The 26,594-nt window shown below is 46.6% G+C and overlaps 2 protein-coding genes across 4 annotated transcripts in view; one reads left to right on the top strand and one right to left on the bottom strand.

Annotated features, from left to right (window-relative positions):
* PANK4 (pantothenate kinase 4 (inactive)) overlaps positions 1-3,833 on the top strand; it is a 31,352-nt gene extending 27,519 nt beyond the window's left edge. For all 3 annotated transcript variants that reach the window (XM_083628640.1, XM_083628642.1, XM_083628641.1), the window contains exon 19: positions 498-3,833. In XM_083628640.1, the coding sequence (XP_083484766.1) occupies positions 498-711 (214 nt within the window). In that variant the 3' untranslated portion in view covers positions 712-3,833. The remainder of the gene's footprint in view (positions 1-497) is intronic.
* LOC310769425 (putative glutamate receptor) lies at positions 1,755-26,088 on the bottom strand. Its single transcript, XM_083628774.1, has 12 exons — positions 25,757-26,088; positions 25,406-25,470; positions 22,849-22,956; positions 17,616-17,647; positions 16,735-16,797; positions 15,424-15,603; positions 13,533-13,759; positions 11,521-11,612; positions 11,127-11,344; positions 8,605-8,830; positions 4,973-5,220; positions 1,755-3,188 (listed from the first exon to the last, which is right to left on the bottom strand). The coding sequence occupies exons 3-12, from the start codon at positions 22,919-22,921 to the stop codon at positions 3,093-3,095; spliced, it is 1,455 nt and encodes a 484-aa protein (XP_083484900.1). The 5' UTR covers positions 22,922-22,956; positions 25,406-25,470; positions 25,757-26,088; the 3' UTR covers positions 1,755-3,092.
* Positions 26,089-26,594: the final 506 nt, after the last annotated feature.

Raw genomic sequence — 26,594 nt, 5'->3', positions numbered from 1 at the left:
TGTGGGACACGGGTGGCGCTGTGGGTTAAACCACAGACTTTAGGACTTGCTGATCAGAAGGTCGGTGGTTCGAATCCCCATAATGGGGTGAGCTCCCGTTGCTCAGTCCCTGCTCCTGCCAACCTAGCAGTTCGAAAGCACGTCAAAGTGCAAGTAGATAAATAGGGAAGGTAAACAGCGGGAAGGTAAACGGCGTTTCCGTGCGCTGCTCTGGTTCGCCAGAAGCGGCTTAGTCATGCTGGCCACATGACCCGGAAGCTGTACGCTGGCTCCCTTGGCCAATAAAGCGAGATGAGCACCGCAACCCCAGAGTCGGTCACAACTGGACCTAATGGTCAGGGGTCCCTTTACCTTTACCTTATTGTAGCTGTGAGAGACAGACTAACAACAGGAAAAACCCCAGAAACCCAGTTAGGTGTGAGAAGGCCTGCCCAGGTTTCGTGGAGTTGAGCGCTTTCCCTTCCCCCTCTCACCAAGCTCTCCGCATCTTATTTCAGCCGTCTAGACAAAGGTTTGGCCAACCTGGTCCGGGAGCGGAAGACCGACCTGGTCATCATCGAAGGAATGGGCCGCGCCATCCACACCAACTACTATGCAGCCCTCAAATGCGAGAGCCTCAAGCTTGCCGTCATCAAGAACTCTTGGCTGGCCGATCGCCTCGGCGGGAAGATCTTCAGTGTCATTTTCAAGTACGAGGTGCCCCTCAAATGATCCGGGCGAGGAGAGACTCCAGGGGGTGAGCGGCGGCTGGAAACAGGACTTGCACTAGTTTTACTTTAATTGTAAAGAATGTATTTTTATTACCACAGGGAAAATGAGTTCACACAATTCCGTATTTATATTGTGCTTTTATGATTTAAGGAAAGCGACAATATGATTCATTATTTATATATATATATATATAAAAACACACAAACACACACAATTGTTCATATATATATATATATATATATCTTTATATAGATATATATGTGTTTGTGTGTGTAATGGATTATGTATCTCACTCATATTGTTTTGGGTTTTCTCTTCATTATTTTTTTTTTGTAAGTGCTTATCTTAATGCTGTGGTGTTTGCGATGGGAAAAGACTTGATTTTTTTCTTCTGTGAGACATTCATATTGAAATATTTAAATGCCAGTGAAGAATCTCTTTTTATATTTTGGCCTAAATATACACCAGCCATTTACTTGGCAGATACCAAATAGAGTTTTTAAAGAGCTGGAGGAGAAGTCTGTTTTTGCTTTTGATCCAAATCCTTCGCTCCCATTCCCCACCCTCATGCAATAGGATTTTCTCAGAGGCTGCAGGCCTGGAAGAGTTGCTTTAGAAATGTGAAGCAGGAAAACTAGCTCCAAGGGACTGTGGCCCTCAAGCTTCCCCTACCGCTACCTCACTCTTTAAATCTGAAGCCCCACAGGTTAAAATAATCCACAAGGTCTGCAAAGCCAGCCTGAACCAGCAGGCAAAATTGGCAGCTGCTCGTGAACCAATTGCGTATCACATCTAAAAATGAAACTTTGAAAGCTGACTTGAGTTGAAAGTATCTTGTCCCTTTTCCCTGTTCCCCAAAAAATCAATTTGCTTTCTCGTTTAATGCATTTATATCCCACTTTTTTCTCCTAGCAGCTCCCAGATTTGAACCTTGGTCTCCCAGGTCCTAGTCCAACACCCTTAACCACCGCAGGACACTTGCTCTCTCTCACACTTGGCAAACTACAGACTTTGACGTGTAGATATACATACAAGGAGGCAGCTTGGTCATAACTTGCTTTTATTTAGATGACTTTTGTGATACATAAAAATGTTGCTAATTCTTTTGTTCCGTTTGTAAGGCAAGGTGGTTGGCTTGCAGAAAGGGTTTTAAAAGAGACTTCTACAGGGAGAGAAAGAGAGAGACAGCTCTGTGTAGCGGTAGCTTGTATCCTAACTTAATCTGCCCTTTCGTTTTAAATCCCCAGCACATATTAAAAGATGTAACTTGTAGCAGACCTTTGTGCCCTCTGCTGTTACAACCTGGGCCAATGCTGCTGTCTCAAAGATGTTCATCTGCTACTGCGGTTTGTGAGCAAGCTTGAACGCACACACAAAAAAGGAAAAGCTGTCGGAACTCTAGATCACACAATGCAACACAGACAGGGACACTGATCTCAGTGAGCTTAAGCGCATGCAAATCTGTGCTGCATTGAGGCATTTGGGAAAGTTGGTACTAGTCCTTAACTACAGCTGGGGGCACCTGCCAGCTCTTTTGCGATGGAAGCACTTCCTAGCTTCATCTGCGAAACCTAGGCTTCCGTTAAGCATTTGATTAAAAACACCACCTCCTTCTGAGCAACTTGTCAATAACGCAGCTGAACAGGTCCACAGGAGTGCCATTTAAGGCTGCTTATACTCGGCACTAAATGCAAATAATGCTCTGGGCCAAGGAAAGGTCAAGAAACGCTTTCTACCTGCATCTGTTCTGCATGTTGAGCACACTTCCACGATTTATGTTTCTTGTAAGGGAGGAGATCTGCAAACACCTGAAACAACACATGCAACCCTTCCCCCCCCCCCAAGTCTACAGCATTTCCTTCTTTCATAAGACTAGCAACTTGCTCTCAAAAAAGCTTGCTATGGAGCTCAGAACTGCGCTTTACTCGCCACTGTGTCTGCCCACCCGCACAACTCCCTAGAAGCCCAACGGTGCTGCTGCTTCCCGTTAGACTTCCAAATGAATTATTTGCATAGCTTTCACTAAGGTTCTTCCAACAACTGCTATCAGCATTTGTCATCCTGCCAAGGCTGTGGTTTACAGACACTGGTAACATGTACTCTGGAAGAGTGAAAATGTTAAAACACCCAGGACCCAGGCGCTAGCAAGCCCCCAAACAAACTGGTTCAGTCGCCTGCAGTTTGCAACGTTACATATGGGAAGAGGGTTTTAGGGTTTGTGTTATTACAGAGAACCTACGCTAGATTTTAGCCCGACACCCCCTCTATTGTTAGGAAGAGCTCTCAAGCGAGCACCACTAAGTAATGCATAGTAGAATTGCTTTTAAAAAAGGGGAGAAGAAGTTCATTAAGGTTTGGCCTTTTGCTTTTCCTACGTCGACTCATGGCTTCGATTTCCCTGCGCTCTCTTGCGGCGTCCCTTCTCTCGGCCGGAAGCGTTGGCTCAACTCCTTGGTGAACACGGCGCAGCAAGATTTCTAAACACAAGGAAAGGCAGAGAGAATGATAGTGCTGGTTTTTTCCCCTTCCCCTTAAGGATGGGGAAATATGTGCCCCTCCAGATATTGCTGGTCTCCCAACTCGCATCATCTCTGACCATTAGGCCTGCTGATCGGAGCTGGAAGTCCAATGAGACCTTGAAGGGCCACAGACTCTCCACACCAACCTTCAATGAAGCACCACCTCAAAGAGTTTAAATGTAAATTCCACACGTGTATTACTTTTTTGTTTTTTGTTTTGTTTTGGTAAGCCATTAAGTTTCTAGTACAAGGAAAGTGGGCTATGATACATTGCTGTGTCGCAATCAGCTAACTGTGAACATCTGTAAAGTTAGAGGGAAGGGCAGTGTGACAACAGGAGGCTGGGAGACCTGTCAATTAGAAACTGCTGATTTCCTTTACAAACTCATTAAGGTTTGCTGAGCAGTTGGAGGTGATTGATGGTGGTACAAAAACAGTTCGTAATGAACATTTCTCAAGGGAACCCCCCAATTGGCAAAAGAGTGTCCTGCAGGAAATCTCTTTTTTTAAAAAAAAAAAAAAGTAGAAGAAGAAAAGTTGCAATGTTCCCTAATAAGCACCTTCATTGGAAACAAAAACGCAGTGGCAGGTCAGTTCACATGACCCTTAGCGTGTGATGGAATGTTGTTTTTCTGGGTATGTGGCAAGCACTGAAAGCCTCGCAGGAAACAGTGTGAGAGCAACAGATCAATGCACATCTTTGTGCATTGTGTGACTTAGCTGAAACACTGCGGAAATTCGGTAGAGTGGGGGGATGAGGAGGGGCAGTTAGCTCAGGGGTAAGATGACATGTTTTGCATGAGCAAACCACCAGGTGCAATCCCTGCCATCTTGTCAAAAGCATTATCAGGTAGGAAGGCTGGGAAATGCCCATGGGAGATCAGAGGGGTCACTCCTGAGCTGGAAGGTAGTCTTTCCCCCACATGTTGCTTGTGGCACAAAGCATCCTACTATGGGTGTGAACCAAGCACCAGGAGCACTGGGAAATTTTGCTTTCCTAGTGGTAGGGAGTTATGGGGAAATTGGATTTACCAGTGCTCCCGGCACTTGTCTTATTGAGTCAGGTGATCTGCTCACAACAGCAGCACTACTGCCATGCAAATATATGTTCTTCAAAAACAAAAACAAGTTGCGTTTGGGAGTTAGAGGTGGAGCTTGTGTCTGAAAAAGTTGAAGATTTCCTGCCCTAAAACCCACCCCCAAATGCTCGATGACACACAAGGACTTCTCACTTGTCCAGTTGAGGGGTTTCCTGAAGTTAAAATGAAATTTCTGGAAAATGTGCTGGGAAGGATATTAGTAAAGGATCCAGTTTAAAAGCATCCTTTAAACCTTGTTTAAAATACAGGGTCAATTCCAGCCCTCTGAGGCAGGTCTGCGGAACCTTTGGCCCTCCAGGCATTGCTGAACAGCAACTCGCATCATCCCTGCCCATGCTTGATGGGAGTTGTTGCTCAGGAACATCTCCTGCTCTGAGGGGTGCTATCAGCCCTCCCCACTGGCAAGAGGAAAGTGCAGAGAAATGGTTCCTACGCACAACAGAATATGCCGGAAGCCCCCCAGGGCTTTAAATTATTCAGTTTCTTTAAAGGCAAGGGGGAAACCTATTGGCCGCCCACATCGCAGAAGTAAAACACTTTCTCCCAGGTAACCCTGCAAGTATACGGAGCCTCTGACCACATCCTAATGGATGATAAGCATTGCACTGATGGTCGGTGCAAGAAATCCAACGTGCAACTCACCTTCTCCTGATCTGCAGTGTGCCGGCTCTTTTTGGATAGCTCAACCACAGCGATGACCATTCCCAAGGCAAGGCCCAGGGCAAGGAAGAGGAAGATCCCTCCCAGCGCTTGAGGCTTCAGCGGGCTCCACTTGTCATGATCTTCGTCGGAGCAGCTGCTCTCCCACCACTTGCTCTTGAGGTAGTCGAGATCGCCAGATTCTCCGAGCTTCAAGATGGCCACGGACAGTTCGTTAGTCCAGGGGGATCCTAGGAGTGGACACGGATTAGTAGAAGGGTCATCACTTCTTGGCTTAACCCAGGAGTAGGTCACCTGGTGCCCCCTCTGGACGCTTAATTCCCATCACCCCTGACCTGATGGAAATCCAGCAATGTCTGCAATCACCATTTAGGCCATCCCAGCCTTAAACAATTTACAGGCAAAGCTTGGAAGATGGCTACGTGCACCCAAACGTCAGGCTAGAAACTAGATAAGGTATACGTCCTATCAGTCTGCTCTCCCACTCACACAAGGATTTTAGATGTAGCATCAACAACCACCGTTTCAAGAAAATCTCAAGCACTTTACTCAGCAAGCATAAAAAGATGGCTGCTCCTTTTCAGAGTTTGTGGCACACTTTTAGTCTAGCCATATGCAACCCTTGGTCCCAATTCTTGAACACAAGGTGGCTTTGTCACAGGATGTCTAGCTCTAAGGTGCTTCAGAACTGGCTCTGTTGAGCAGCTTTGCTTCCTTGACCATGCCTTGGCAGGCTACTAGTCCTGAGTACTGTGGACATCTGCTTGAAAATGCCAGCTGTGATGGCCGTCGCAAGGCTGAGCAACGCGGTCTGGGATTTTGCCTTCAGGTCATCTCCTAACGCTCCCATAGCTATTGCCCCGCAGCCGTTATAGCCCTATTACTCTCAGCTTCCACCCTTTATGTTCCTTCCATATCACATTTTATTTTCATGACACAAATTCCCCACTCTTTGAGATAGGGGGTGGGTGGGGCGGAAGAGAGGTTTTGGAAACAGAGTAAGCAATGCAAAGTCAATAATAAAATGCAACACTTGTTTAGTTTCCATTCATTACCCTAAACCCATTATTCCCCCCGCACCTTAGGTTTCGGTTTATTTAATCTCCAGCAAAAACGATCTTCAATGTTCAACTACTAGCCATAGACCTCGCGACTGGTTTTACCAGGTATTGCCCCCAAACTTTTTTTCAAAATTATCCCTGCGCTACTTTTATAAAAAGTGAAAGCAGAACCGGGATGAAGAACTCGGTGTCATTTTCTACGCAGTACTGGAAGTGCAAGACCCAAGTCCAATGCCACAAAACAGAGAACAAGCCTTGGGTTTTATGTCAATTATTCATTTACGCTGGGTGATAAGCCAAAGGGTGGGGGCAAGAAGAGGAGAGAGAAAGATGGCGAAAAAGCCCAATTCTGTACTTAAGTGATTAGAAGGTGTCAAGCAGGCAACAAGCTAACTCTCCACACCCAATTCATCACTTTTGCCAAGCCTGCTTTGACATCCAGAAGGTTGACTATAGCTCAGCAAAAAAAAAGGCCAGCCACCCTTAGAATATCTCCTGGTGTTCCATTAAGATTCCCATGTGTTCCAATTAGAGCTTGAAGCAGATACAAATAAGTGCTGGTGTTGATATTTTCAGCATTTGATGGGCTTTGTCATCAATGGGCAAAGCAAAATTGCGGTTCTCCAGAGGGCAGGACCTGAACCAACAAATTCCAATTACATGGAAGGGGTTTTTAACTAAGCACCAGGAAGAACTTCCTGGCAGTACAAAAAGCGTTTGACTGTGGAACAGACTGCCATAAGAACATAAGAAAAGCCATGCTAAATCAAGCCAGTGGCCCAACTAGTCCAGCATCCTGTTCTCACAGATGCCTCTGAGATGCCTGCAAACAGGACCTGAGCGCAGTAGCAACTCTCCCCGCTTGAGATTCCCAGCATTCAGAGGGCTGTTGCCTCCAACAGTAGAAGCAGAGATTATGCTTCTTGGAAGATGGAAGTCCCCTCTAGATATTGGTTGGGCTCCAGTTCCCATCAGTCCAGCCAGCAGGGTCAACAGTCAGGAATGGTGGAGGGGTTGTAGTCCAATAACATCTAGAGGGCAGCCTGTGGTAGACACTCCTTCGCTACATATATCAAAGTAAGGACTGGAAGGTCACCCATTGGGGATGCTGAAGCAGTAGGTTACCTGAACCAGCAAGGACTAGATGTCCTATGTCGAGGCCCTATGAGCCTAAAGAAACAGCAGCCCCTGTGCTTCATGGTCCTTTAGAACAGTGTTTCCCAAACTTGGGTCTCCTGCTGTTTTTGAACTACAGTTCCCATCATCCCTGACTACTAGTCCTGCTAGCTAGGGATGATGGGAGTTGTGTTCCAAAAACTGCTGGAGACGCAAGTTTGGGAAACGCCTTAGAGCTTTTGGTGGAAACTGTATGCATACTTCACCAGATTTAAGGCTCCTATCTGCAATGGACATTTAAAGCAGTATCCTACCACTGGTGGCAAATATGGCTCCCCCCCAAAGAATCCTGGGAAATGTAGTTTTTTAAAGGTTCTGAGAGTTGTAAGCAGAACCATATCCACAGAGTTGCCTGGGAAGAGCAATTGCCTTTTAAACTACTCTGCAAATTGTAGCTCTGAGAGGAACTACTAATAACTCCCTGCACCCTTAATGAACTACATTTCCCAGGATTCTTTGGGAGAAGCCATTAGTGGCATGATGCTGCTCTACATGAATAATCTTAAGCTACTGACTTTTCCATCACACCTAGCAAGGTTTATTCCACCCTCCCTGCTCTCCTTTATTTTCCTTTTTTAGCTTCACATCCAGATTGAAGAAGATTCCAAGTGAATTCAAAGGGGTTGGAGCCAATGCAAGCCCTGCTCAGAGCAGACCTGCTGAAGTTAATGGGCATCACTAATTATGGTCCGTTAATTTAAATTGATCTAATTCTGATGAGAACTTAGTTGGGTGCACTCCCAAAAGCCAACTTGCTACCTTTCAGTTGGCCCTAATACAAACCAACACAGCATTAAAAAATAAAATAAAATATAATAATAATAATTAATAATAATAATAATAATAATTTTTTTAAAAAATAAAGAATCACCAAATTCTACCCAAAGACTGGGTAGGCAAATGCCAAAGAATGGGACACACTGCAAGAACAGAATCGCTGCTGAAGATGGTTGAGGAACCCCTAGCACACAGGGCAAATGTGGCCCTCCAAGCCTAGCTATCAGGCCCTTGGATTCCCCCCCCCCCAGGCTATACCTCCTTTTTAGCAACATCCTTTACCAGCCCTGACTCACACCCTTCTTGAGTGTTTTGGCCTGGCTGGAATGTGTCCTTGAACTCTGATTGTGCCTCTTGCTTGCCTGGAAAGGGAACAGAAATGTGTGTGTGTGGGTAAATCTAGCCTACTCTAGAAAGGGAACATTTTGCTTTGCCCACTAAGGCCTCCGGCACCACTTGCCACTAACATGTGGCCCCTGGAAGGTTGCTCAGGAGGGAATGTGGCCCTCTGTCTGAAAAAAATTCCTTAGCCCTGGCTTAAGACAATCAGCTTGCGATCTGAAACATCTCAGGTCCAGTTCTTGGTTCTTTGTGGCTTACCTTTTGGTGTGGCGATGCCAAACCCCCTTGCTCCTATGACCTCTGGAGAGCGGATCAGGTTGCAGTGCTGGGCCACAGCAAGGTCTTGAGAGATGGATTCTCCGATGAAAGCATAATTCGAATCCAGCACGCGCTGAACTGCCTCCTGGTAGCTCTTTGCGAAAGCGGTGTCCTTCTTCTTGTTCATGGACTCGTAGACCAGCTGCTGGATCGGGTTCTTGGAGTTCTGCAACCACAACAGAATCACATTAGGAAGGGCTTCCTGGATAGCTCAGTTGGTTAGAGCATGGTGGTGATAATGCCAAGGTCGCAGGTTTGATCCCCATATGGGACAGCTGCATATTCATTCCTGCATTGGAGGGGGTTGTACCAGACGTTCCCCAGGGCCTCTTCCAAATCTACAATTCTATGTGTGATGGCCTGGGATTCGGAGTCGGATGCTGAACCTGAGGGATCCCAGCCTGCACAGGATTCCCCGCCTCCAGAACCAGCTGAGCCGGGGCTGGGGCATGAGCCTGAAGGGTCCTCAGCTGTGCTGGATCCTCAGGTGCAGGCTCCAGCTGAGTCTGCTCTGGCTCCTGAGGTGATGGAGGACCCATTGCCTGCAGGTGCTCCACTCTCAGCCCCATCAGAGGAAGCTGAGGTTGCCTCTGGGTCTGGTAACCCTCTAGCCTCTCCTGAGCTGCAGAGGCTCAGGGCAGAGAGGCGGAGGGAACTAAGTTCCCCGCAGGAGGAGTGCTTGCCTCCAGGCCAGGAGAGGCGAGTCACCTGTGGACCAGGGCCGCCCTATGTCTCGGGGCAGATAAAAGCCAGCCAGCCCCAGTCCCAGGTTGCAGGAGCAACATTGTTGGTAGCCTGTTCCTGCCTGAACCCTGCCCTGCACCCAGCCTCAGCTTTTACGGTCTGCCTCCATATTGCTCCTTCGACCTCGGACTGGACTTGGACCTCGCTTCTCAATCTACCCACGGGACAAGCACACTATGATTCTATGAAAAAGAGCTGCCATTTACACAAGTACGTGCTGAGCAGTTCGCACAAGCGTGTCACTTGCATGTGCAAACAAGCCTTTGTAACTCGAAGAAGCCACAGGGTATTCAATAATGTCAGGGGTCGCCAAGGCACACCCATGCATACAATGGTACCATTTAGGTGTTCCCCTGGCACCCACAGACCCCAATTCCTGCCCCACTTGATCACGAGGTGACGCAGAAAGTTACCTTCTTTTCTCTTGAAAACTACACAGAGCCAAAGGAGGACTTTGGAAGAGTATTTCCTACTTCCCCTTTCAGCTCTACATGCTTTTCAAGGCTACGATTATTTATACTTTTACCCAGATTCCCAGGGGAAAGCGAGCAGGTGCAAATTGGCACCCCTGTGCTATGAAGAGCATGCATGGGACTCACAACGACATGGGGCCCACCAGATGTCTGAGATTTTAATTCTGATGAATTGACCTGGATGGGCCAGTCCACTACAAGTGGCTTGCTGAGTCTAGGAGCGCCAACTTGAATAAAATATATGGGGGAGAAGCAGGTGAGGCCCACCCTGCATAACCAATCACATGACACGGTGCATGCACACCATCTGAATGGCAATGCCAGTCAACTTTTTTGGGGGGGAGGCCCAGCCCCCTCAAATATTTTATGGGGGGGGCAGAGGGAGCTGAGCCTCTAGGAGTTGGCTCCTATGGCTGAGACCAACCATATGCCCTCCTCCTTCAAAATGACATTCAATCTTTCATTGTTCATTTGCTTAGTCCGTTTATATAGTGCTATAAATGGGCACGACTCTCCACAGAGTAAAATAAGGAGCCACGAAAGGCAAAAAAGAAAACAAGTAGCAGCAACATGTTACCATGATAAATTGTGTCGGGGGATGCATAGACGGGTGGAAGGAGCCCTTCAAAGGAGCAGTGTGCATGGAGGGGGCAAAAAAGCAGCCCTCTAGATTCCCAAGTTTATTCCCATTTAGAACCTGTGAAGAGCATTGCTGGATGAGGCCAAAGGCCCATCTAGTCCAGCATCCAGTTCTCATTTTGGCCAACCAGTTGCCCCACTGGGAAGCCTGTCACCAGGACCTGAGTCCTCTCAGAGGACCTGAGGACTCTCAGCACTCATGTTTTCCAGAAACTTGTATTCTATACCAAAGTTTCCTAAACTTGTGCCTCCAGCTGTTTTTGGACTACAACTCCCATCATCCCTAGCTGGCAGGACCAGTAGTCAAGGATGATGCTGGAGACCCAAAAAAGCTGGAGACCCAAGTTTGGGAAATCTTGTTCTATACCAGGCATAGGCAACCTTGGCCCTCCAGATGTTTTGGGACTACCATTCCCATCATCCCTGACCTGTTAGCTAGGAATGATGGGAGTTGTAGTCCTGAAACATCTGGAGGGCTGAGGTTGCCTATGCCTGTTCTGTACCAACCGCATTTGGTATAGAGTCTGCCAAGGTCTCCATACAACTGGTTTTTGCTGTCTTACCCCAGGGCTGAAATCCCTGTCAGCCAAACATAGCCAAGCCCACCTTGAAATACTGGAGTGTCGAAGAGCTTTCCATGGTCCCAAACTCCAGATGGCCCTGCTTCACCAGGTCTTCAAAGGTCTGGATGGAGACCTGCTCAGAGCCCGACTCCAAAACAAAGCTGAAGCCAGCGATGTACGCGGTCAGTAGCACAATGCTGAACAGCCACCAGATGGCAGAAATTATCCGTACGGAGAGAGACTTGGGTTGGGGCACGGTACCTGCAGGGAGGAAGCAAGAGCATGGGAGCATCAGAAAGCACATCAGAAGTGCTTAAACGTCCAATGGAAGTGAATGCTAGAAGATTCGGGACAGTCAAAAGAAAGGACTTCTTCATGCACAGTTGGAACTATGGGACTTTGGAGAATCTCCCAGTGCCTCTCTTGATATGGCTTACCTTGCAAGGTGAACGCCCCCACTCCAAACCACAGGCTGTTCATGAGCGTGAAGCTGGTCTCTTCATTTCCATCCCATTCGCAAGGGCTCATTCTGGAGTGGGGAGGCAGAAAGTTAAGGCAGTCATTCACCTGCCCCTGGTGGACACATGGCCTTCTGGCGGTTCCCTCATTGCAAGAAGTGAGGTTACAGGGAACCAGAAAGAGGGCCTTCTCGGTAGTGGCGCCCGCCCTGTGGAACGCCTTCCCATCAGATGTGAAGGAAATAAGCAGCTATCTTATCTTTAAAAGACATCTGAAGGCGGCCCTGTTTAGGGAAGTTTTTAATATTTAATGCTGTATTGTTTTTAACACTCGATTGGGAGCCGCCCAGAGTGGCTGGGGAAACTCAGCCAGATGGGCGGGGTATAAATAATAAATTATTACTATTACAATTATTATTATTATTATTATTATTATTATTATTATTATTATTATTATACAATACAGGAGCACACAAGCTGTGTGCATCTTGCAAAAGAGAACAGGTGGTTCCTTTTCTTTTCAGATGAAAAGTGGCTGTTCCTAGACTACGGGTTTGTGCAGCATTCAGGAGCAAGAAAAGGGAGGAGCTTCACCCCCCCCAACTCCGCTTGAGCCCAGCAGTGACTGGCACCCACTGGATGTGATAGGGCAGAAGGCCCAGCAGTGGGTGGAGTCAAAATCAAGGACAGGTACAGCCGCAGCCAAAGGAACTAAACTATGGAACTCACCCCACAGCCACCAATTTGGATGGCTTTATAAGAGGTGGGCAGAATGATCCACTGTGAATGAATGGCTGTGAGTAAGAAGGGTCAGCTGGTGAGGGGCAGGCTGCAGTTGGTGGAGCAGGACCCCATGAGCCTGAAAGGACCATCCTCCTCTGTGCCAGCCATTTTTTCCCATTTAATATTGCCCTCTCTGTGGGCAACTGCAGGTGGAAAAGCACCCTTGGGGAGGGCAGTTGTTACCAGAGAAGGGAAAAACTTAAGCACCCACCCCAGTAAAATGTATCACCTTCTGCGTCTGTTTTTCATTTTGTTTTTTTAAGTATTTCATGAAACATGAAATATACAACTCTGCACTAGAATACTGAAAGGTGGACCAAGCAATAAATAAAACAAAGCTGTGAAGTCATTTCTGAACTTTTGGCTCATCTTTTGGGATATACAGTGGTACCTCGGGTTACAGGCGCTTCAGGTTACAGACTCCGCTAACCCAGAAATAGTACCTTGGGTTAAGAACTTTGCTTCAGGATGAGAACAGGATGAGAGCAGGAGGCCCCATTAGCTAAAGTGGTGCTTCAGGTTAAGAACAGTTTCAGGTTAAGAACGGACCTCTGGAACGAATTAAGTTCTTAACCTGAGGTACCACTGTAGACAGTATATCCCAAAACAGGTTAGAAAAATACATAATCATGCACACATCAGGTGGAGATGTGTGGTAAAAATCACTGAGATTTCCTGCATCTGCCAATATGTTTGGAATATGGTGTGCTTTAATATACATACTGTGGTAAAACATCCCAGTTGTTGTTGCTTTTATTTAAGTAATAGGCCTCTTCTGTCAACCTGAGAGGAGAATTTTACCACACATTCCTCAGATGAAGGTGTGTGGTAAAAAAAAAAAATCACTAATAATATTATTTTATGAATCCACTGATGTGTCTGGTCTTTGTGATGTGTTTACAGGCACATGAAGTAAATTATCAAGGCTGTAGGGTTGGGGAGGTCACCTGCTTCTATCAACCTGAGAAGAGAATTTTGCCCCATTTCCCTCAGCTGAAGATGTGTGGTAAAAAACTGGTAATATTTTGTGTCTCTGCCTATTTGTCTGGCTATCATGTCTTTACATATATGTACTGTGCTTAATAATAAGTCACTTTACTCATAAAAATGTCTCAAAGCAACTTACAAGCACAACTATTGCCATTTTTTAAAAAAAGAAAGGGGGGCACTTCCTTTCTATCATCTGGAAGAGAGAAGAGACATTTCACCTGGCAGCGAGGAACAAGCAAAGGCTAGAGAACAGGTAAGCCACCAGGATGCCACACCAGGTCTCCTTGCTGAAGGGGGTCAAGAAATGGAAGAGGGAAGCCTCCTCAAGGGACGTGTCCTTCTCAAGCAAGATCCCGATTCCTGTGTACAGGAAAGGTTGGGTGAAGTCAACGACATCCTCTCTCACCGACGTGATGGTCAACGGAGCAACCGCCAGGTCAGCTTCCTACCAAAAGGGTAGATAGAGGGGGCAGAGGACTGTTTCTCATACAATGTCATTAGATTCCACACACATGCACAGAGCTCTGTTCCCCATCTTCGTTCCCAGTCAATAGCCGTGCATTTCACAGTTTCCCAAAGTAGAATCATGACACTGAGAACGGGGATCCAACAGATTGGGATTTTCAGCCCTCAGGGTTGGGGGGGATCTACTTCAGAAATCCAGGATCCACCCATGCATGTGTCATTCGATCCTAAATATTTGGGATACTTAAAAAATAATAATAGAGCGGCATTTGATGCATTCCTTCCTTCAGCGCAAAGTATTTTGCCTGCACAACAGAGCCTCCCCTCTGTTGAATGGTCTCTTTAAATTTGAAGGTTCATTATTGTTCCACAAGATGTGTATGTCTTGAAGGGCCAGAGCAAATAACGTGACCTAGTTTTACAGCTGTGAAGCAGTATAGCAGGTGCTGTTAAGGTGTGGTCATTAAGCTGTTGGATATAGTATATAAAGAGCAGCACCTAGCTCTCTCAGTACCTTGGGGGATGGGTTGGTGGTTGGGTCATGCTTATTGATATATTATAATTAATGTAAAAGGGGTTTTTGTTATTAAAAGCTAGCTAAAGTTATTTTTGCGTTCCTTGTAATGTGTGGTCTCCCCAGCACGCCTTCTGCAGCGCAACTAATCTGCAAATAGCCAACACCCTCTCCATGCCTTTCCCTCCTCTCCTAAATTTGTTCAGGGTCCTCCCCCCCCAAAACCTCCAGAGCAGATTTGGGGAGGGTGCGGGGAACACACAGGGAGAGGAGAGGGAGAGTAAGTTATGCAAATGGAAATCCTTGCACTAACTGAACGAATGTATCAGAGACAGCCTGTATATTCCCAGAAGACCTAGAACTTTTAACAAATCTGTTAATAGCAGCAAAAGTCTGCATTGCAAAGAAATTGTGGGGAGGGGGAATCAAGTAATACCCCGACAATATTAAAATCAAATTAACAAATTCAAGTTTATCGTAACAGAAATGCAGAATCGCCATCCAAATAGCTTTATGGGAATACGGTCTCTGTTCTTTACATACTGGAATGACAAACTTCAAGAAAATATCCACTCGTGGAATGTTTTTAGCATTGCGGCAGTTATGTAAGCATAATCTGTGTCTATGTCAAAACTACAAATCTGTTTCTTTTAGTAAATATTTTTCTAATAAGAGAGACAGCAGATTGGCAGGGGGACAGAGCCAGTTGCAAGATTGCATGGCTCCCCAAGAGTTATACATGTAGAAGACACACATGTTCAAGTCCAAATCTGCAACTGTGGCGCTAGAGGTCAGAGATTCTAATGCAAAACGAATGGCTGGCAGAAGTAAACAACAGCCTTGTCAAAAACGACCCGTTCCTGGAGAAACGCTGCCCACCAGTATAGGCCATAGTTCTTCAACCAGCGGGTCAGGACCCATGGGCAGGTGGTGAGGCCTTCCGAGGTGCTGGGAATATGCTGCTGCCATATTGGACTCCAGTTAAGACTGATCAAACCCAAGATGTCTGGGCTAGAACATGTTCTTCTGATGAGGTTTTCCTTTTATCAATTTCCACGAGTGCTGCAAAGTGGCAGTAGTCTTTTTCAACAGGAAAGATGTGCAACACACACGCTCAGCAGAAAGCTTACCTTCCTCACAATCTCTCCGATCATCCCGGACCAGTTTCCTCCGGCACTCAGCGCTCCATACCTCCCGTCCTTGACGATGCCCACCTTGTATTTGAAGTGAAGCATTTTGGAGAGCTTCTCCAGCAGGTCGATACAGTAGCCCTCGAGCTCTGCGCCTTTGGCCATCACATAAGGCTTTTCCTATGGATGAGGCAAGGGGAACCTAGCTAACAAGGCATGTCCGCACATGGTTGCGTTGACCAGGGCCCCAACATGTGAAAGAAAGAACCACCAAAGACCACAGGCAGAGCTTCATGGGTCAACCTAACCTCAGCTGCCTGCGAGGTGCTGCCAAGTTTTCATCAGCTATAAGACAAGCTTGCTGGATCAAGCCAATGGCCCAACTTCAAATATATGTTGGAAGTGTAAGGAAAAGGAGGGGACATTTTATCATATGTGGTGGGATTGTAAGGTAATTAAAAAAATTTGGGAAATGATTTACAACGAATTGAAGAAAATGTTCCATTTAACATTTGTTAAAAAAACCCGAGGCATTTTTGTTGGGGATTGTAGGGAAAGACCTGCCAAAAAAGTTGAAAAACATCTTCATGTATGCGACAACGGCCGTGAGAGTTCTGGTAGCACAAGGATGGAAGACTGAAGAAACCCCAACTAAAGAATCATGGCAAGAAAAATTGACGGACTATGCAGAACTGGCAAAACTGACATATAAGCTACGGGACAAGGATAACTGTGACTTTAAGGATGAATGGGAACCCTTTACAAAGTATCTGAAGACGCAACAAAGCGAACTGGACTCCTTGGCAGGTTTTGAATAAACATTCACAAACCTTTTATTGATAATAATCAGCTAAATAGTTTGAGGATCTATACAACTTTGTAACATGCAGAAAACAGCATTCTTAGAGAAACCAAAGACTGGAACTGAGGGAAGTCAGGGGTGGGGTGGGGTTTTGTGTGGGAGGGGGGGAGGGAGGAAAAATGGGGGGGACAAGGATGATATGTTTTTGGATAATATGTCTTGTTATAATTTTGATTTTTTTTTTAAGAAACAAAAAGAAAAAAGCCAGTGGCCCAACTTAGTCCAGCACCTTGTTCTTATAGTGGCCAACCAGATGCCTGCAGGAAACCCAAAAGCCAGACATGTGTGCGACAGCACTCTGCCAACCTAGGATTTCCAGCAACGGGTATTTGGGGGCAGTCAGACTCAGCTACATTAGTAAAGAGAAGAAAAAAAACCTTTTGATATGCATTATAACACCACAACACTGTGGAGTCCCATCTTTCAGAAAAGTTGCCAAGCTGTCTTACCAGTATGGTTGTGACATAGAACATTGGGTAGTCCTTCCCACCTTCCCCAGCAGAGGCGGAGTCCTGCAAACAAAATCATTTGTTTACTACTACTACTAATAAAATAATTTTTATTTATACCCTGCCCTTCCCAGTTCAAAAACTGGGCTCAGGGCGGCTAACAACAAATTTAAAACACTTAATTGTAAAAGCAGCATAAAATACAGTATAAAAACATGAATAACAATAAAATTCAAAGTTCAGAAATCAATTTAGAGGAAATCCATCTAATAAGCATTAGATAATCCCCAGGGCTAGCTGGCTGAATCAGTCCTACTTGGGCCAGCGAGGAGGCCAGGGGAGAATTAGGTGTGGGGTCTCAGAACGGGTAATCTTCATTAAAGGGGAGGGGGAAGGAAGAGAAGGGAAATAAAAGATCAGGCTGAATTCAAATTAAAGGCCAGGCAGAATAGCTCTGTCTCACAGGCCTGATGGAAGGAGGTTAAATCCTGAAGGGCCCTAGTCTCATGGGACAGAGCATTCCACCAGGTCGAAGCCATCACTGAAAAGGCCCTGGCCCTGGTGGAGGATAGTGTGACTTCCTTGGGGCCCAGGACCTGTAAACTATGGTTATTCATGGACCGTAAGGTCCTCTGTGGGGCATACCAGGAGACGCAGTCCCTTAAATAGGAGGATTTTAATAGGAATAGGCCATTGGAACAGTGAAGAAAGCTGCACGCACACATGCACACACACAGCACTTGGACAATACTTGCATCTCTTTCTGTTAATACATGGGACCATCCCTCCTGCCCCATAACCTGGCTCAGCATCTAACACTGGCGTTCAAGTCCATTCCTACCCCGGACAATCCACACACACCCAAAGGGACAGACACGTACCCTGCTGACGGAATCCCCATCCTCCGCAGCGCCTGTGAATTAAAACAAAACAACAAAGGAACAGTGAACTTATCGCATTCTTGCAACCATCAATGGAGGCTGCCATCCTGCAAGCGGAAGGTCACCGAACTCTGATAATGCCCCTCGCTTGTCTGGGCGGAGGACAGAAAGTGTGCGTAAAAACTTCCACATTGCACCAAGGAAAATGTTGCATTTGCTGCCCCACACATTTTTCCACCTGTGTGCCACTGGCATGTGGCCTCCAGAAGGCTGTCCACAGGGCAGGGCAGCCCCTGAGCTGGAAAAGCTGCCCCCACCTCTGGCCTGAGGAGATCAAAATACCAGCTTGCCTGGCAGAGAGATGAGGACATTCCAGAATCCTGGGGACCAAATCTCCCTCTCTCTCTCTCTCTCTCTCTCTCCACCCCCCCCTCCCGCCTCTCTTTTTATACTGTTTATAGAAAAGGTTCATCAATTTTGCCTCCTCCGTCTTGGACTGAACTCTAAATTACGCCTCCTCAAAAGGGGCTTTTACTCACACCACGACAGCTCTCCATGGAGCTACAGAAAGGCTCAAAGGAACCCCCTTGTTCCCATTCAGCGCCCGCTCGTTTGAGCCAGCAGGAGTTCCTTCGGGCTCCTTTTTGGAGACCTGCGCAGGGGCCTTGGACGGGAACAAGTGGCCTCATTGAAGCCTTCAGTACCCCCCACTGTGGGAAGGGGAGGCGCTCAAAGCACCATTGTAGAGAAGAAGAAGAAGAATGCCTCCAAGCTTCTTATTATTTAGTTGTTGTTTTTTTTAAAGAAAAAGGCAACGTCCTGAAAGGAGCCATAAATAATTGCATGGCAGCCATGGCCAAAGTTCGTGACAGGGACATTTGTACAGCGCCCAAATCCAAACGCTGATCTTTTCTGCTGGGATCCCAGAACAAGCACCGTGGAGAAAGGAGGCGCAAGGTGGCATGTGTGAGCGGAAACCTCACAAAGCAGGAGAAGTCGCAGAGCATAACGCCGTGTGGCTTTCTGGTGGGGGGCGGCGGGCTGATATGAAATTATGAGACTGTGCCGCAGGCTGTCCTGTGTGCCATATGTCCTGGCCAATTAGGGAGCTGTGCCTGAGAGATCGTAGCCTATCAGGGAGCTTTGCACGAGCAGGGAATGAAGGTGTGATTCATTCAGGGTTGGCCCCCTCCCATGTGTCCTGTTTTGCCCAGGACTGTCCTGCAAAAGAGAAGGGCTGCAGAACATCTGTGTCGTGTGACAAGTTCAAACCCTGGCATCTCCAGATTGGACTGAGAGATATGTTGGTCTGAAACCCCAGGGAGCCAGTTAGTGTGGATGATGCTGAGGTAGATGGACTGATGGTATAAGACCGTTTAAGGCAACTTCCTCATTATAAGCTTCCTGTGTCCTTATGCATTTGAGGGATCAAGGCTGATTTAAGGTAAATAAGGAAAGATCGCAAGGGCTGAGGCTTCCATCAGCAGCATCAACAGCAAGACTCAGCTGGTGCATAGGATCACTTGCTCCCAGCCTAACCCACCAGGGTGAGATGTATTTAAATTATAGTCTGCTTCTAAATTTGCCAACTATACATAAGCGGCGAACATATGCAAATGCTATGCAAATCTGCATTCTCCTTTCTTCTGATTTTTGGCAATGCCTAAATGGTCACCCTGTGTTCCTACCCAGTTGAGAGCTACCTCCCTTGGCCGGGTGCCAAATACGAATCTTCCATATTATTCCAGGTCATACCATAGTAGACACATCAATAGCATCTACAAGGCTGGTAGCGTTTTTCCAGGGTTTGGGAATGGGAGATTCAAGATTTGAACCCGGGTCCTTTTGCATGCACAATGTGCGTTCCACCACTGAGCTAGTTATTGCCTATGGAATCTCAGGGAGGTTCGTTTATCCATCGGTACGGTTACAACTTATTAAAGAAGATGCAGGAGGAGAAATTGCCCAGGCCAATATACTGCAACCAGCCTGGTCCAAGGAGCAGGAACATAGGAAGCAGACTTGCACTGAATCACACCATTTGTCCACATAGCTCAGCACTGTCTACACTGACTGGCAGCAGCTCTCCAGCATTTCAGGCAGAGGTCTCTCTCGCAGCCCTACCTGGAGATGCTGGGAATTGAACCCAGGACCATGTGAAGGCAAAGCAGGTGCCATAACAATGAGCTATGGCCCTCTCCCCATCTCCCAGTCTCCCTAGCCCCTTCCTGGCAGATCTCCCACCTCTGTTCAAATGTTTTTGGCAAATGCCATCCATCAAACAGCAAGAGGAGCTCCTCTGGGAAGTAAACTCTCGAGCCAAGCGTCAAAAACGTATTTTGGCACACAGAGAAAAACAACAGAGCAGCCTTCTAATTCTGGGAGAATAGCAAACTAAGCTGGACTTTTACCCCTAGAATGGCAGCGTCGTAAATTCTTCAAAGTTCAAACTTCCCAGAGATCTGTGGAGCTGCCAATTATGAAAATTTCCCGCAGAACAACTAGATCAAAGTAAAACACTTTGTACCATTTTCACTGCAGCTGCGTGGAAATGAGCTTCGCAAAACCTGCCTCAATAAATCAAAACCTTCTCTCTTGGGGGTGGCAGGGAAGTTAATAAAGATAATTTTGTTAAGCCGATCTGCTCAAAACAGTTATTGAAATCAGATTTTCACTCCCCACCCCACCCCCAAGAAAAAAAACTTTGCTTTCGGCAAGATAAACAACACTTTATATTTGAATTTGCAAACAGAATATCTGAGTCAGTCTTCAAGGTAATTGCTGGGACTTTAAAGCGCAGCATATTTTTGTTATTATTCATGTTGGTCATGCATGGGAGCAGGTGGCACTGTGGTCTAAACCACTGAGCCTCTTAGGCTTGCTTATTGGAAGGTCGGCGGTTCAAATCCCTGCGATGGGGTGAGCTCCTGTTGCTCGGTCCCTGTTCCTGCCAACCTAGCAGTTCGAAAGCATGAAGCGCAAGTAGATAAATAGGTACCGCTCTGGCGGGAAGGTAAACGGCGTTTCCATGCACTGCTCTGGTTCGCCAGAAGCGGCTTAGTCATGCTGGCCACATGTACTCCAGCTCCCTCGGCCAGTAAAGCAAGATGAGCTCCACAACTGCAGAGCTGGTCATGAGTGGACCTAATGGTCAGGGGTACCTTAACCATCCGGGAGTCCTTTACCTTTTACCTTTATGGTGAATAGGATCTGAATGATCCACATTTTAAAGCTTCCCTGATTGTGGAAGGTTTCTAACGCACCCTTTACCCTGAGGTGCTAATATTCTGCATGCAGGGAGGTACATTTTCTTCCTTCCTTTGTGCCACAGGGACGAGTATGCAGCCCTCCACCTGCCCTCTGAAATGGTATGGCCTCAGGTGTGCTGAGGATTTCCCAAAGACAGCTGGAAGTTTTAAGGAACCCCTTCCTGAATCAAACCATATGGTCCAACATTCTGCTTACAAGGTCAGATATAGAGGCTTCAGGAGCTCAGAAACATAGAAAGCTGCCTTATAGCGAGTCAGACCTTTAGTCTATCTAGTTCAGTGTTGTCTACATTGATGGGCAGCAGCTCTCTCCAAAATTTCAGATGGGACTTTGTCTCTCTCTCAGCCCTGCCTGGCAGGTTGAATCTAGGACCTTCTGCATGCAAAGCAGATGTGCTAACCACTGACTTACAGCCCATCTCTTAAGACGTAGGATGCTGAGTCAGACTAGGATCTGTTGATGCATCTTGTGGCAGGGAGTTCCATATGTTTAGAGTGCATTGGAAGGTGGCGGGCTTTCCTTCATTGGGCGTTTTTGGATGACCATTTGTCTGGGATTCTTTAGCTGCAATTGCCGCATTAAAGGTAAAGGGACCCCTGACCATTAGGTCCAGTCGTGACCTACTCTGGGGTTGCGGCGTGCATCTCGCTTTACTGGCTGAGGGAGCCGGCGTACAGCTTCTGGGTCATGTGGCCAGCATGACTAAGCCGCTTCTGGCAAACCAGAGCAGCACATGGAAACGCCGTTTACCTTCCCGCCGGAGTGGTACCTACTTGCACTTCATGCTTTCGAACTGCTAGGTTGGCAGGAGAATTGCCGCATTACTGGGGCTTGATAATAATAATAATAATAATAATAATAATAATAATAATAATTTATTTATATCCCGCCCTCCCCAGCCGAAGCCAGGCTCAGAGCGGCTAACAACAGTAAAATGATACAACATTCTAAAATCATTTCATTATAAAATCAGTTCAAATCAGATTAACGGCAACCATTGGGCTAGAGTTCTGTGAAGATTGCCAAAGGAGGGGGTCAGGCTGTGCCCTGGCCAAAGGCCTGGTGGAACAGCTCTGTCTTGCAGGCCCTGCAGAAAGATATCAAGTCCCACAGGGCCCTAGTCTCTTGTGACAGAGTGTTCCACCAGATTGGAGCCACAGCCGAAAAGGCCCTGGCTCTGGTTGAGGCCAGCCTAACCTCTCTGTGGCCTGGGACCTTCAAGATGTTTTTGTTTGAAGACCGTAAGTTCCTCTGTGGGACATACCAGGAGAGGCGGTCCTGTAGGTACGAGGGTCCTTGGCTGTATAGGGCTTTAAAGGTTAAAACCAGCACCTTAAACCTGATCCTGTACTCCACCGGGAGCCAGTGCAGCTGGTATAGCACTGGGTGAATGTGATCCCACTGCGAGGACCCTGTAAGGAGTCTCGCCGCAGCATTCTGCACCCGCTGGAGTTTCTGGGTCAGTCTCAAGGGCAACCCCACATAGAGTGAGTTGCAATAATTAAGTCTGGAGGTGACCGTCGGGTGGATCACAGTGGCTAGGTCAGGGTGAGAGAGGTAAGGAGCCAACTGCTTAGCTTGGCGGAGATGAAAAAATGCCACCTTTGTTGTAGCTGCAATCTGCACCTCCATGGAAAGGGAGGTGTCGAAGATTACACCCAAACTCTTAACGGACGGTGCTGGCACTAATTGTGCCCCCGCAAGAGATGGGAGTTGCCCCCCCCCAATCCCGACCCGTCCCGGCTTGGACTAGATGACCCTTAGGATCCCTTCCAATGCTACAATTCTATTATCCATCATGCCTGGCACCTTCCTGTCCTGCACCTCCATTTGTTCAGCTTCTGGCCTTAGCGTGCAACACACAGAGGAGAGGCTTCCAATTGAACCTGAGGCCTTCAGCATCGCAAAGGAAGAGCTTTTGTAAACTGGGTCACAGAATTCAAGACGAGTTTTCTTTTCTCACCTATCCAGTTCGGTTTTCCCAGCAAAAGCAGAGTGGTGCACACGCCAAAGGCGACTCGGAGGGTTTTGTCCATCAGCTCAACTTCACTGCTACTGATCAGGGGAGCCTCTGTTGGCAGCAAAATGCAAATCAGGCTGTTGCAATTTATTGCACAGGTCTAGGGCATATCTGTTGGTGCAGGGAAAGATAAGCGTTGCGGCGGAAGGGAATTAAATCTAGGATGCCTCTCCCCCCAAAATAATCCCCATGGAAATCAAGCACCAAGGAAGATGGTTCTGGCCTTAGCATTCTCTCTCTCACTCACTCGTTTCCAAATGCGGGAAAGTTTTGCGTCTCTATGTTTTGTTAATTTTCAGGGAGGGTATTCAGTCGTGAGTCTGAAAAGATCTCCAAAGCGATAAAGTCCCAGCAGCACTGTACTACAAGATTCTCCTGCACCCCCAGAATTATGCGAGTCCCTCTTGGGAAATGTCACAGTGGCACGAGGGGATCTGCTGGAAGAAGATTACTTTTGGGAGTTACACATCAGTCCTCTTCCAAAACTATGATCTGTGTAGAAGGAGGGCATGCATTTCAAATGATTTGTACTTGTGTACATGTACAGAGAAAGAGAGAGAGACTCAGGGAAGCAGGAGAGTTAGAGGAAGAGGCAAAGGTACAGATGGCCGAACCTGTCAATTTCTCTACAGTGGTACCTCGGTTTAAGAACAGCCCTGTTTACAAACTATTCAGTTTACGAAATTTGCAAAACCAGAAGTAGAGTCCCGGGTTGCAAACTTTACATTGGTCTAAGAACGGAAGCCGAATGGTGGAAGGGCACCGGCGGCAGGAGGCCTGATTAGGGAAAGCGCGCCTCAGTTTAAGAATGGTTTCAGTTTAAGAACGGACTTCCAGAACGGATTAAGTTCGTAAATCGCAGTACCGCTGTATTTCCCAGGGTTGTGTCCCATGCTAGTCCAACTTAGAGTTGACCCACTGAAGTGTCAGAGGCAAAGTGCTTTTGAATTACCAGTTTCTGGAAACTGCAAGGAGGGAGTTCTGTTGCTCACTTCCCACTTGCAGGATCCTCACAGACACCCAGCTGGCCACTGTGAGAACAGGATGCTGGTCTAGATGGGGCCATGCTATTATAACATGGATCTGTTAATTTCAATGGGTCTGCTCTGGAATTTAGTTGCATGCAGCCCTTTGTTTCTCATTTTCCAATTTTAAGGTTAGTTCTGCACATGTACACAGCAGTTTGCTATTTTTAAAAATACATATAAAAAAAGTCCTCTTGAAGATTCAAAAGCATTTTAGTGTGAATTTCTTCCGATGTACACATTTTTATATGCAGTTTGCCTAAGACACAGATTTTTGCAAAGCAATTTTCTCCAGTACAGTGCATTTTTTGTACGCTACCATCACAAACAGATGTGTTTTTATGCAAAACTTTGCTCAGTAACTTGCATTTGTTTACATGGCTGGAAAACTATATTGCAGAATCTGGAGAAATGTGATGATTATTTTTTAAAAGAAAAGTATCTGTTTCACTTTTGCATTTCATTTTCCAACATGCCGATTAGGGAGGGTCACCTTGAAATGCAAACTCGATCAAATTTGCCCCTCCAGTCCTACTGTGTACAGGTGGGGGGGCGGGGGGAATGATATTCTACATGTGAAATCTCACAGAGCTTTAAATAATAAGATTGAGGCAATCGGCACATGCGTAAAGTCCAGAAAAATGACCGTTCCCTGGGACACCCTGGAAAATGGGGAGGATCCAGGCTCTGCAAGAGATTCCATGAGCTTCAAATTGAACTCAACCCCTCCTTTGCAGATTTCACCTTGACATTTTGCACTGGGTCACATTGGACGACCACTTTGCTACCCTCAACTGATAACCTGGAGGCCAAATTAATCAGGCTTCCACAATTCTGTCACACATCCGCCAACCCAATGTAGATTAAAGCACTTATAGGACAACCTGTGCAACGAAGGCACTTCAAGACAACTCCACTCCCCCCTTCATCCTGATCTGCTTGCGGCAAGATTAGGCACTGTTGGCTATATAGGAGGCACCCATTCTGAGCTGCTTCCAGGGAGGCTACCTTGCAATTTTCCACCCCTCTTTTTTATCCAAAGTCCTCTCTGTCTTTTTTGAGCATAACAGGTAAGTTGCACACTGAGAATTGTGCAACCTGCATTTACTAGCATGTGATTGAATCCGACCCAAATATTGTCTAACTGAAAGTTTCCTGAGTGAGCATTGAGGCACATCCAAACTCCCTTCCAAGTTTGCATTGAAGATGCACATTTTTAAAACGGAAAATTAGCTGGAACGTGAAAGAGTGAAGACAAAACTCTAGCCCCCTACCAAGAGAAAAGAGATTGCATGGAATAGAAACCGGGGGGGGGGGGGGGCGTGTTGCCAGGCAGAAGAGATTATGTTCTTGCTAAGTTCACAGCATCTGGTGCTGAATGTTTGCAAAGGAAAAAAAAAATTGTGTCCAGGCAGGAAAGAAAAATGAAGGGGGGGAATAGAAAAGGCAAGCTGACTTTGTTTCATCTCACTTACAGTTGGCGGCTCCTTTCGGCCCGGGACGGACAGCTCTTCAGCAACAGCAGCCCAGCAAGAAGGAACTGAGGAATGATTGCATAAATCAGCCACACCACAGACCCTCCTGCCCATTTCGGAGGAGGAGGAGCCCCAGTGGGGAGTGAAAAAGTCCCAAAGGGGGGAATGCTGTTTCAGTTCGCAGCTGGGAGAACACTTTGCACGGCGTTTAATTTCCCCATCACTCACACTCAGTTGAGGTCACCTCACTGCATGGTTTAGAAAGAGATGAACCCTCTGCCCTAGTCAGAGCTGCTCACCCCATAAAGAGGGAATCATAACACATTCCTGTACCTGGGGATGGGGCTTTACCTGGGTTCAGTTTCTTAATTGCACCTCTTGTTTTCAGTTAATGCTTCTGTCCGACTCCTCCTGCTGCTCTGCAGTCAGTGTTAGAGATTCCAGGTTTCGTTAAGGTCAAATTTACAAGGAAGAAACAGCTAAAAGCGATGTCACTGCCTGCTGTTGTTGCCAAAAACATGAAGTATTATCTTGGTGTAGATTGATCACTGGCATGTTAAATTACTACATGCAAGGAGCATTTTTTTTAAAGTGAGGCATGCATCCTTTTGTATCCATATGATTCTCCCACCTCCCCAACACTGATGTTTGGCTTTAATTAGTGATGGGGAAAGAGGGGCTTCCTTGTGCTTACACATTGCCTCATTACCCTAAAAATGCTGCCAAAACCCCTAATGGTTAGTTCAGAAAAGAAGGCTGAGATACATGTGCAATATACAGTACACGCACCTCTGTTGCTTCCAAGAGTGTGTTCATCCACACCAGCCTGGCCTCTGTGTCTCAAATAACCATGCTATGTCGAGGGCAATGTATTTTTCATTCACTGTGTTCAGGTGTTAATGGAGGTAGACTTTTGTACATGGTGTGTATTAGCTATGTGGGTAGCACTGAAACACCATGTTCCCCTTACAATTGTATCGTAATTTCTCCGGCCTCAACCGCTGAAGAAATTAACTCCCAATTCTGTGAAAGGTTGCTTTCTAGAGTGCAAATGTCATGATCCCTGTTTTCTGCAAGTGCATTCAATGGTTGAACTAGAAAACTAGACCCAAAGTGATTATGTACTTGGAAAGGTATGTAGTTAACCACACTGGTCACGATTGCTCTAGGCCTCCTAGCCTGCAGCACA

This window comes from Podarcis filfolensis, assembly GCF_964270895.1.
Source record: "Podarcis filfolensis genome assembly, chromosome: 8".
In the NCBI taxonomy this organism is placed as follows: Eukaryota; Metazoa; Chordata; class Lepidosauria; order Squamata; family Lacertidae; genus Podarcis; species Podarcis filfolensis.
Note: the sequence above shows the minus strand (reverse complement) of the source record. Positions and strands in the feature narration are given on the sequence as shown.